We start from the raw sequence: 12,791 nt of genomic DNA on the forward strand, positions 1-12,791 counted from the left end.
AATAAGCAGATGACTCTTCCCCATCTGGCCACCTGCTTTATGGCAAGAGAAAACTTGTGACGCCTGTCCAAGCTGTCCTATCCCGTTGTATTCTGTGAAGCATGAATTTGATGGCGCCGCTTCTTTCAATCAACATCCTTTTTAATGCCAGAGCAAAGAAGGCCATGAAGCACCAGGAGCTTTTTGTTCTTATTCTTTTCATTTTTGTTGTTCCTTTTTCACTCCTAAGGGGAAAAGCTCTTATTTCTCTCCTCTCTGTTTTGAACTTAAAACTGTCTTACGAACAGGCAGCATGGCACACTTATACATACATGACAACCCTGTCTATGCACGTGCTCGGGTAACCCATAACCATAGATGTGCTGGCACTGCAACCAAATATGAATGCTGTAGCTATGCAGAGGATGTTGTGGAGAGCTGTAGCTTTGTTTGGGAAACATCAGAAGTGAACTACACTAATACAATTCCCTCCATGCAGGGTGCCACAAATTTCTCTGTGGGAGGGATTTGCATTGCATTCATACAAGAGTATTTACAAAAGCGGAAGCATTTCCATCACTAAACTTCCACACTAAATTATGGCTCTGAAGTGCTGGCAATACCTCACACTTAGTCTCTTAATATGTGAATTCCAGTGGGTTAGAAGGGTGAGCTGGAACAAGATGGCAGGAAACTGGTAGCTGTGTAACAAGTTCTACTAGATGATGGAAATTTTTAGGGGCATAAATGGCGTTTAGATACTTCCACCATTATGCAGCTAGTTACACCTGTCCCTTCTCTCCTCACAGTCTCCTTGATATTAACCATCTTTCCCATACATAGCTTGAGGTGGAATTGCATGGTTTTTCCATGCTCTTAAACTCTTAGCCTCTCTCAGGGGAAGGGAAAAAATGGGGTAATTCCAGAGGGAATCCATCACATGATTGCTTAGTGTTCATCTCTTGGCTTCAAAGGACGCGAGTTCTCCTTCCCATCTGCTTGACTGTTTTGTTCCTCCTGTCAGTGAGAATGCCACAGTTGTGGCTGCTCCTCTGAGGTGACCAGCTCGCTCTTGGTGGCATGTAGTTGAACCTTATGGTTCTGGCCCCATCTGAACAAGCCAGGCAATCTCCTGCCAGGCCCTGAAGGTGCTATTTTTGTTTGTGTGATATTGTCCTTTTCCTGGTACTTTACTTTTTAAGAATGAACTGTAGTTAGGGTTGAATTCCATAGGATGTAGAACTCCCTTAGCTGCTTCTGGGAACTGCTGAGAAAATTAAAGCTGCTTAGCAAGTCCCAGGACTGGACATCTAATGTTCTCTTTCTTTATGCTATCTGTTTCTCTTTGGATATCATGTCTGAGGCTTATTCTTCAGAATTACGCATGTCTGAGGCTTGTTATCTAGTGAAATCTCTGTCTGAAAGGTCTCTGAATGTTTGCTCTTAAGAGTGCATCTTGTGGACAAGAGGAAAAAAGCTCAGTTCTTCTGTAGATTCCCATTTTACAGAGTGTTTCTTCTGCTATTTCTGTGTCTGTCTATCTACAGCATGCCCTCAAGTCCTTTGACAAGGTAAATATTAGCTCTGGGAACTTAATTACCTTCACTTTGTTTATCTCTTGTAGACAGGTGCCTGTTCCTTCTTAGATAGTCTCAGAAGGCAATGGGATATTGAGACGAACAGGATCACTTGCATTCTCCGCAGTTGGAGAACGCAAGCGTGCATTTGGAGATTCGCAAATGCTTGCAAGGTTGGGGCCATAGGTAATGCTTCTTATAAGTTGAGGTAGAAAACAGTTATACTTAACACCACTTTCTGTAATTTATAATCTCTGAATAAGATTATTTCTGTAGCACCATGCTGCTATAAGCCTGATGAAATAAGACCTGGATCTTGCCTCTGAGAAAATAAGTTTGAGCAGTCCATTTACAGACAAGAAGTAGGAAATAAGGTACAATAAAATCGCTGTGAAAAAATAAAAGCATTTTATGTCACAATAGTTCAAGGATGTTGCTTTTTCAAAATAGTGTTTAACAATCATTCCATAAGTCTTTAGAAAGAAATATCAATTAATATTAATTTTCTGGGGAATGCTAGAGGGAGAGATGCTTGACTGCAGCAGGAAGGGAGATTCCAGCTTAGGGAGGCCTGTATGGAAGGAAGCATGTAACAGTGCAGAAGGGCATGGAGGTATAAATATAGAATGTCAGTAAAAGTGTATGACTCATACTGCTGTAGTAACATAGTGCTGAATTTATTTGCAGAACTACAGAACAAAAACCTTATAGTATACTATGATGTATTTGCAGATAGTTTTCCGTAGCTGGTTAATGTTTTATGCATCCTTGCTTTTCTAGAGGCATGGCCAAATTGTGCTTTGATTTCTTTTATTTTTTATTTTTTCCTTTTCCGTTGATACTTTTTTGTTAGGACTTTGTTTTTAGATGAAGAGTTAAGCCCTCTATTGAACCTTGAATGCAGCAGTTCTGTTTGCAGGGTAGAGATGAGTTAGATTTGTTTTTAATCATGTAACTAAATTTAGGCAGCAATCTGCATTTTAAGACATCGCTATTAAAAGTCTAAAAGTGAGATATGTATCGTAGTTTGAATTTAAAATGAGCCAGCGGCACAGCTGGTGAGGCAGTCATGACTCTCTAATCATGAGTGGAGAGAAATGAGAAAGGAATTTTCTCATCTTGCAGAATGAATACAAAGTGTGATAGGTGGTTTAGCACCCCTCCCTCCCAGCTTTGTTTCATGATTGCGTGGACTTGATGTGGTAATAGCTGGTAGAAATCCTTTTTTTTTTTTTTTTTTTTTTTTTTGAGCCAAGATCATATAACTGTTTGTTATCAGCAGTATGAACACAACTGTAGAAACATTTAATATCTCGGACTTTAATTTTCTTCCAGTTTATTCAGAGCTTCATGTGACACTTCAGATTTCCAGTTGTCCTCTAACATAAATCAGCCTTCATCTACTCTAAAACCCAAATGTGTAGATAGGACTTCCAGAATATCTGGAGAGGCTTTGAATTTGTCTTACTCCCAAGATATTTTTGCCCAATCTTTCAAAGCAGTGAAGCATACAATTAAGTGTTTGAATAATCCCATTAACATTGCCCATCTTGAGGCATAACTTGGTGTAACTATGGAAGCAAAAAAGAAGAAGCTTCACTGATCTATTTTTTTAATGAATGAAAGTCAAAGCTGTTTAAATGTTAAATGATGTTGACAGTCCTGATAGAAATGGATATAATGGTAAAAATGCATGATAAACTTAGCATGTCATGTGAAGCTGCAAGTCATCTCTATCCTATCATATAGAATATTAAATTGACCTAATACAGCACTGCCTTTTGCACCTCTTGCTGTTGCCATGCTCCCATTTCCTGGGTTATTTTTCAGCCAGATCAATTCCCTAGCATGGTTTACCTTCCCCCTCATAAATAGATGTTTCTGCACAGTGCAGAGGGGTGGCCTAGGGGTGAGAACCAGCAGTTGTGCCCAAAGTTTCTCAGGCTGTCTTGATGTGAGCTGTTGCCTAAGGAGTTCTCAGTCTGTGCCCTGAAAAATTTTATCTGTGCTAAAAGCGGTTACAGTCCAAAAGTCCTTCCTTAGAGAGGGTCCTACATGCTAATTGCTTTACTTGTCTTACTATTTTCCATTATATTGCATTGTCATCCGAGTCCTTGGACATATCTAATATTTTTATATCTTTGGGAATTTCTGAAAGGAGACTGGATAATATTCCCTTATAGCGTATCTGTTTGCATTAATGGTGTGCAACAGCGTTCCTTCTGGCTGGCTGAAATTTTCTCTCACAATGTGTGATTGGCTCCTGGGCTGTTTTTTTTTTCTTTTCTTTTCTTTTTGTTTTTTCCCCCCTTTATTTTTGTTGTCTTTTGAAGCAATAGAGATGAGCCACAGTGGGAAGCCAGTTGTTTGCAGCATGAGATGCTGATACTAGTGGTGTGAAATCCTTTAGGCGCCTGGTTGGCGTGTCCTTTTCATAAACTTCTTGTCACCAGATTTGTGGGCTTCCAATGTAGCTCAGAATAGCAGAAATTTTTGGCCTGCTTGAAGCATGTAGGAGTCCCAACTGACACATCCATAGCTACTGCAGGAGTATTGGTGATACCCTTAAGGTTCCTGTAACTCTTGTGACTTTTGGCCTTTTGTTGCAGATTTGAACCTAACTATGGGGTGCTTGGATGCTTTAGTGGGCTGCAGCATGTTGAGTGGATGCTGTGTGGACCCTCCTGAACTAGGTGTGTATTGTAATCTGTGACTGCAGAAGGCTGGAAGTGACAACTGAAACAGTCTCTAGGGTCACTGTTGTCTTTCCTGAGGTACTCTCGCTGTTTTGTCTGAATCTTTGTGAAGAGGCGTGACCACAAGGCTGTGCATAGGTTTGTGTTCTGGTGATACGCTTCTTGTAAGCGATACAGATGAATAGGGTAAAAATTTCAGCAATGTTATCATATTATATGAATATGCAGAAGTCTGTAACAAAGTCATAGAAAGAGTACAGATGATGAGCCATGAGCAGCGCTGCTACACTGGACTCCTGTGTGAAGGGATGAAGGGGCCTTTTAAAGCTCGGTCAGAGCAGCTGGTCCCACTGTGTAAGGAACCCATGCCTGGGTAGCAGTGTTGGGCTGTAGGTGTTGCAGTGATGCGTGGTCTCCAGCAGCAGATTAAAATTGTCTTCAGCCAACAAGGACTAGGGAAGGTTGAGTGGATGTTCTTCTACAAGGGTGTCCTGTTGCCTTTGTTCTAGTGGGAAAGGTGCTGGTTTGTCCTGTGCTGGGCAGGGAGAAGTCAGAAGCGGCTCATAAATATCAATTTTTAATGTGTGCACCTGTGAATTTTCATGTGAAAGGAGGCATTAGGAGTTCTATATAGAACTTTCTATTTCAGATTTGAATAAGATGAAGCATTCAGTGTGACTATCCAGAGTTCATTTGCAAAGTAATTGTTAATGCAGCCATGAATTGAGATAACCTAGGTGAACTCTTTCATCTAGTATTTATGAAAGGGTAGTTCAAAGCATGTCTGGATACTGAATAGATGCTTCAAGGAGATAAAACTAGTGCAATCATGATATTATCTTAGAACAGGAAAATTCATATAAAGATGTAGCTGAATCTATGTGAAAATAGGTAAATTCCAGGGTCCCTATTTTCCTGCTGTTTAACAGTGAAACAGACCTATTTTTAAGACCAAAATGGATATTTTATTGATATTTGTCTCCAAATATTTATATGGCTGAGCAGATGGATTGAGAAAGTGCTAAAAGGGAAAAATAACATACTCTACATCCACAGCAGCAGCATGAAGCAGCACAGTAAGAGCTGCAGTGTCAGGCAGGAAGCAAACTGGAAGTGCTTTATGTAGTGTGGCTAGATTCACAAAATCTGAAGGTTCACAGCTCTGAAGGTTGTGAAACTTGTAATTTTGAGGCCGTTCTCAACTGCCTATGCTTTGTAGTAGCATTAGGACAGGATGAAGGTTTGAAGAAAATGCAGAGGAGCCTTTCTGACAGTGGATGGCTAGCATAGTGCCACGAGCACTTGAATAATGTGCATACCTTCATCCGTATTCTGTAAGGGCTGTGATGCTGCGTTAGATGATTTGCCGCTGTCTGTACGCTGACACAGACTGCTTTCTTTGCAGTTCAGAGAGCAGGAGGAAACTGCAGCTAGGTCTGTGACTTTGTAGAATCTGGAGTGATGTAGCGTATTGTTATGTACTATAGATATAATTGATTTAGGGGGGCTGTTGGAAAGTTTTTCTGTTTTAACCTTGTGACTTCTGTCGTGTTCTCCTAGCTCTCTGAACTGCTGTACTGCATGTTTGTTCCATTCAAGTTGTTCGCTGTAATGGCAGAGAATGCATGAGTTGTATCTATTGCTCCTCGATTCCAAACGGTAGTGAACGCTGTGGCCCTTATCTGGGGTAGCGTTTGCCTGGTGGAAAAACGAACAGTCGCAATGAAGTCAGCTTGGACAATGTGGATGCTCAGTTGAGCAGTAGCTGAAGTGCCTTTCTGAACTGGGGCATTCATGCTCAGAACACGGCAAGACCAAGGTCTTACCAAGCATCATTAGTGTCTTCAGAGAACTGGAAAAACTTTCCAACATTGTATGCTTCTTTTTTCCCACAAGTTGTAGAAATAGCTCCTGCCTTTTATGCCCTTTTACTATATAGAGTCTGAAATAAAATACCTCATTTTCTGATGCCTCTGCTACTTCAATGGTTGATGTATTCTCTGTCCAGTTGACTCATCACTGTGTATGTTTTCCTGACTTCTAATTAAAAACTGTTCTCTTCTAATATTAGACCAACACTCCTTGTTATATCACCCTTCATTCTTAAGTAATTCATTCTGCAACCTCCTTACTCCATATGACTAATGTCTTTTTCTCAAATATTTTTAGAACATTTTAAAATACCATCTATATTATAAGCAGCACGGTAGCAATACATTTCATTACAATTGCTTAGCACTCTCTGTCATAATTCAGTGCTTTCTTTTGCTTAGGATTTTGACAAGACTTTAACCTTTTTGGTTGGAATTTTCCATGCATTGGTGTTGCCTCAGCCTGAAATTTCCACTTCAGACTGAGATTTTGTTTGATTGCTGAAAATATAATCAGTGTTTCATAAAGAAGACTCTTCTAAATCATCTCCTGTTAGGATCTCTCACAGAAAAAACAATTTTTTTAAAAGTTTTTTTTTGTTTGTTTTCTCAAGGATCCCATGGCAGATGTATCCTGCTGAAAAGAAGGAACAGCCGACCACTAGCAGGAGGCTGTGTGTGGGAGGGGGGATGCTCACCAAACAGGAGCGGCTCTGGGGAATGAATTCCTGCTGATTAGAGTAGCTGTTCTGAAAACTGAGAAAGTTGGCTGCTTATCTAATCTTTGGGCTTTAACAAATTTCTTGTAAGCAAAAATTAGTTTACTTGATTTTTGTTTTTTGAATGGATGTTCTCCATGTTTGCCTACCAATTGCCACCCTAAACTTGTTCCCCTTGTAATGACAACAAAGTGAATTTGTCACAATTCCTTTCTGTTTGTAAGTAGTCTTGTGGGTTGCACTCGTGAAGGCTCTACATGTTTTTGGGTGTGTAGGTAGTTCTGTGGTTGTCCAGTCAGAGAACAATGTGGATGGAAGGCATTTTGTTGTAGCTAAACATTATTGGTGTCTCTGTATTTAATCCTGCAAATACGCTTACATTCTTTATTTCTGCTGTATTTATTGGAATAATTTGCAATAGTAGATATGAGTACTTCAAAGTGTTTAAGGCTTGGGGAGGAATAAAACCACTAGGTTATATGGTTTCCAGTTCTACTGCTTATGTTTCAACTTGGTGCTACTGCTGAAAGTTCAATGTAGGGCTACAAAAATTGAAAAACTGATAACAGAGTTGCTGAGCATGCCTTAAGGAGTCCAATACATTCCATGCAATGGGAAAAAGAGAAACAGCACACGGAAAAGGTAGTAGGTAGTGGGAGAGGGGCTTTTTTCGTCATTGCTCACCAAGACTAAGTAGGTGGTTGATGGCAACTATAATTAGACAAATAAAACCTGACAAAAGAAAGGGATATGTGGAGTGTGGTGTGTGTGTGTGGTGGCGGTGGTTGTCTTTTTTTCTTTAAGAGCAGTTGAATATGGAAACAGCATCTTGGGGTGAATGATGGACTTGCTAGCCCTAAATTCATAAGGGAGTTTAATTTGACTTCAGAGTAGCTGGTTGTGGTGTTTTGCCCTGATCTTGCAACCTGGGGAGCTGCAGACCCCTGTGCTTCTCTCTGCTCAGGCTCCAGACTTGCCTGCTTTGCGCTGAGCTCCCTCTAGCAGCTTATCGTCATGGCACGGATGGTGATCAGGTCTGCTGCCTGGTTTCTGCTGTAGGTGACCTACAGGGCAGGAAGATCGCTTTCCTAGCCGATACCTGGTTAGGGAAATCCTGGGATTTTAGGTTGCCTTCATGTGAATCCACAGACACCAACAGCAGGAAAGACATGAGATGAGATGGAGCAGTGCTCTGATGTGATGGTGCCAAGGACCATCTTTGTTAGATGCGTGGCTGCTGTTCTTGTGTCTGGGCCCAAGTGGAGCACTTCAGTGGGGTTTGGGAAAGAGTTTTTCCTCTAAGTTAGACTGATGTGAACCTCTTATAGGTTGTGTATGAGGATTTGAGTCTGTAGCATCAAATACACTACCTACCTGTCCAGAGGCCTTCTTGGTAGCTGATGCTTTTGCCTGTTGCAGTCAATGCCTTTGGCTTCTGAAAGTTGAAATGCTTTAGTTAAACTACAGTCCTTGGGATTAATACAGCAATGCCTGGGTAGAATTTGAAAGCCTGTGATATATTAATGATGTAACTAGATGATACAGATGCTCTTTCTGGCTTTAAATTCCATAAAACTCAGCTTCTGTTCCTGTAGTTGATGCAAAATAGAGCTGCCTGCCGTCCTTTTTTAGTCCACTGATATGGTTCTGAATAGGTGCAGTAAGCTGGTCTGATAGAAAAGTCCTGAGGCCAAGTCTTCATTTAAATTTGTTACTACATACTGATGTAGGAGCTTTTTTGCAACACTTATGCAGCTGCAGATGGTTTTTTAGCAGAGGTTTATGCAAAGTGTAAGCTAAATATGCTACTTTTTTTTTTAAATGCAACTGCAAACTGTTAATCTCTCTAAGGTATGCTGACAATTTGCTTAATAAAACTTGTTTTAATGATTTTAACCTAACAAAGTGAAGTTACTGTACTGAAAGACATCTCTTGTATCAAAAGTAGTATGTGACTGGTCTCTTTTCCCTGAAGTGCTGGGAAGCTCCAAAGGAGGAAAATCTCTGTGCCCTTGAAAGGAAAGGGCAACTAATTTTATCACTTAATTGTTTCAGGGAAGCGTTATCAGTGAACTGAGAGAATGAAACTGAAGAAATGTAAAGGTCTGAATGAAAGATAGCCACTGTTAGCAGATTTCCAAGGAAGATGCATATACTTTTTGTATGTTTAAATATGTTTAAGTTGGAGATTTCCAGTTTATTTGTAAGATACGTGATCAGCTTAAAGTCCACAGAGCAGCAATGCCCACCCCTGCCCCTTCCAAGACAGCTGAACAGCACCAAAGGGAAAGGGAGGTGGTTAGGTTTCCAAAGGTCTGTGTTACGGCATATGTTAATAAAACCCCAGTCGTCTTTCCCGGGTGGTCCATGGGGTAGGTCTGCACTGACTGACGAGGGGAGAAGCGTGTGTGTGGGTTCAAGCTTAGCTGCTTGACTTGAAATAGAATTGAGAAAAAATGATTGTTTGGCTTATGACTGACTTGATGACTTGCTTGAGCTCAAGTCTGGAGAGGAGTTTGAGGCTCAGCTTAAGTATGTACATAATTCAAGGTCACTTCTGGTTTTCTGGGCTGGAATGTGAGTTGCTGCTTCCAGTTAAAACCAAGCTGAGAACATACTGTTTATGCTGTGTCTAGGCAGCCTTTGAATCGGAAGCTCAGTAGGGACAGTTTTTCATGACTTTATCTGCAGAGATCTAGTTGCTTCATTAACAAAATAAAGCTGGCACTTAGTGTTTTATTTCTTCATTTCTTAAGAACAGAAAGTAAAAAAATTGCTCTTTGGATGTTATCCAGACCTGAGCATGGATTTATGCATGATGGTCCTGCAGCACTGACCCCAGTGTGTTATGTGGAGCAAGGGATGATTTGAATACTGCTGACTTCACTTAAAGTAACCTTTTCATGGCCAATGTGTGATTCCTGGGAAAACAAATCAGTGCATTTCCAATGCTTAATGACAACTGTGGTGATGTTCCTAACTAACCAGTTGCTGTCCTGAGAGCCATTTCTCTGCTAACAGAAGTTGTGACAGAAGGTATCCTCTATGAGGAAAATGCAAGCCTTATAGTTAACTACAGGACGCGGGATGGATGTCTCTATGGCAAATATTTGGAAGCAAGAAGAATCTTTTAGGCTTCAGAATAAACTGTTCTGTGTGTGCTTTTGTTAAGCTAAAAATGTGTCTGTTGTATAACTGAAGTGTATGTATTGTATGCAAACATAGGTTATGCAGCTTTACTGAGATGGTTTCACTTACAGCCCAAGCCACCCCAAAGATGGCATTCTGTTGGAAAGTGAGTTATTGAAGTCTGAGTAACTGAGAAGTATATCATAATGTTTTTAGTTTTAATAGTTTTTTTATTATGGTCCTAGAAGTAAATACATTAAGGTTTGTTCTAGTTTTGAATTGGTATCTAGATGTTCCATGGCCCTGATGAATAAATAATCTTGAAATGTGTTTTGTGTTTAGAAACTGGCAAGGTATTCACCTGGGGCAGAGCAGACTACGGGCAGCTTGGAAGGCGTGCAGGGGCTCCCGATGGACAGGAGGCGTGCAGAGGATCTGAGCAACACTTGGAGCGGTTATGTAACATCCCTGTTCCAGTGCCTTGCCTAGATGGAGCATCTCAGGTAAGGAAGAAAATTACCATCTTTCCCCCCTCCCCCCCAGGTTTTTTGTGTGTTAAGATAATCAGAGCAGTTTCCTAATAGAACTTTTCCAAATGCTGCAGTAAAAGCCCTCCCTGCCTTTCCTGTAAGCTCTGGAGTTACATGATGCAATTGTTTCAAATTTGTAAAAGGCTTTTGCATTCGGAAATTGATTTTTGCCTTGGTAGAAACAGAGTTACCGCTAACTAAAGATGCTGAATTCTCTCAGATAATACTGTGTTCAGGAAATAGGTGCAACTGTCATGAAGTGTAGCAGACGAGGTGGGACCCTGCCCCGCTGCTGTGCTCCTTTTGTCTGGAGCCCTCTAACTGTTTAACCAGTGGCCTTTCTCTAGCAGACAAATAATAAAAATGTAGCAACTTCTATCTCCGGCTGTCTAAGCACATCATGAATATTTATTTACCTTGTAACATCCTTGAGTGGTATTGTGGGTTTTCTTTTCATATGGCTAATTTGAGACAGAGACCTATCTGAAAACACAAAGAAGATAAGAAAGAAAACATTACTCAAGGGCTCAGGGTGTTGGCTGTAGTCTGGCACAACATATAGCTTGTACTACCTGCAAGCTTTTTTGTGGCTGAGATGCAGCCTGTTGGGAGGCAATATGTAGGTCTTATATAGGCAGATGTCCAGTCAAAATGCATACATCTCTGCAGGGAAGCTGATGGTCAAAGGCAAGGGGGTGCAGGTTGACCACTTCAGCTCTGAGGTGTGTGTTGCATCTCAGTCCCTGGTAGAGTGTTTCATGACAGGTCTTTTGTTAGAAGAGCCAGCCTCTGCCCTTTCCAATCGTGAGCCTTGTTCTGTGTACGTGAGTACTCACAGATGTGCAGTGGAGCCTCAGAGTCCAGGGTGCTGCAGGAGTGAATAATTCCTCCAGTCAAGTGTTGACTCCAGTGAGTCTCAAACTGCTCTTGCCCATTTTTTGTTTGGTGTCCCTATTTTTGTCATTAAATATCAACAAAGAACACCACTGTTGCATCTATTTCATGCTGTTACTTATTTGTGCTTTGGGCAATGCCTCGAGTATGAAGTTCTGTTGTTCCTCGTACAGCACAAAGCCAAGGCAGCCATAGCTTTGCCTGGAGAGACTTGCACTTGGCAGGACAAGTGATCCATGAAGGCGAATGAAAGGGATGCAGTCGCATATATTCCTTGAAAAGGAGGAGTAAAAGCAATCTCATCTTCATTCTGCTGCCCTCAGTGCTGTTCCTCCTTACAGGCCTGTGAGAGACCTGATTTGAGTGATTAGCAATGGCAGTGCTCTGGAGCAGGCATCATTCTTTGCAGAGCTAGCAGTGTGGAGATGACTTAAGAAGAGCATGATCAAGAGTAAGCATCGTTTGTACCCTGAGAGGAGCTGTATTGATGAGAAAAGGAAAAAGCAGATAATAAGAGCCTGAATTACTTCACTTCAAAGTTACGAAATAATTCAAGAGTCAAAATTTTTTGCTTAAAATTGCCTTTAAATTGCAATATGTAGGCCATGTGGAATAGGTATAAGTCTTAGCTGTTTCTTGTCTACCACAAACTATCCCTTTTCCTTTTGTTATTTGGAGAGGTCCAATTTGAGAGCTGAATTAAAATGAATGCAGAGAGGACGAATTCTTTTCCATATTTACCATGGATTAACAACTTTGATTAGTATTTTAATACGGAGAGCCGACTTAACAAATAAGGCTTAAAATTAATATAATCCTTATCCTCAGCCTGTCTTTGTGTCATTTTAAATGATCGAACTGAACTTTTGGCCAAGCTGTGGTCTGCTGATTTCCTCTGCATTTAAGTTAGTATTATTAAAAACTAAAATGGAGAAACTGATCTCAAGAATTAGAGGACAGAGTACAAAAGGCACAAAGCACTGAATTGAAGTTAAAATCTAGTTAAATTCTACTGTGCTGTCCTTAAAATAATCTCCTGTGCTGCCTGTTGTCTCTGTACCTATGGCTTATCTGCTTTCTCCCCCAAAGGGTGGGGATTCTCCCTTCTGCGTGTTGAAATTACTATGACATCCTGAGTAATTACCACTCAAAAACTATTTTTGAAGTTTTGGGTTACCTATTCCATTCGGAGTTTGACTTCATCTCACACGTTCATTTGGAGACATTGACCTTGAGAAGCATATCCTTTTGTTTGTTGTTCTTGTTTGTTGAAGAAATGGTAAAACAAAAGCATAAGATTAGATTATTTTATACCAGTGTGAGTATGCCTCCATGGCAGCTTTAGAAGACTTCCTGCATTAGCTTTACCTCTTGAAGAGAGAGTGCGGACGTCAGG

The 12,791-nt window shown here is 40.8% G+C and overlaps 1 protein-coding gene across 1 annotated transcript in view; it reads left to right on the forward strand.

Moving 5' to 3' along the window:
- The window catches only part of SERGEF (secretion regulating guanine nucleotide exchange factor), a 159,862-nt gene that overhangs the window by 30,427 nt on the left and 116,644 nt on the right, over positions 1 to 12,791 (forward strand). The window contains 1 exon segment of the mRNA XM_067296053.1: positions 10,314 to 10,474. Within this exon segment, the coding sequence (XP_067152154.1) occupies positions 10,314 to 10,474 (161 nt within the window).

Source organism: Apteryx mantelli, chromosome 4 (assembly GCF_036417845.1).
Source record: "Apteryx mantelli isolate bAptMan1 chromosome 4, bAptMan1.hap1, whole genome shotgun sequence".
NCBI classification, from domain to species: domain Eukaryota; kingdom Metazoa; phylum Chordata; class Aves; order Apterygiformes; family Apterygidae; genus Apteryx; species Apteryx mantelli.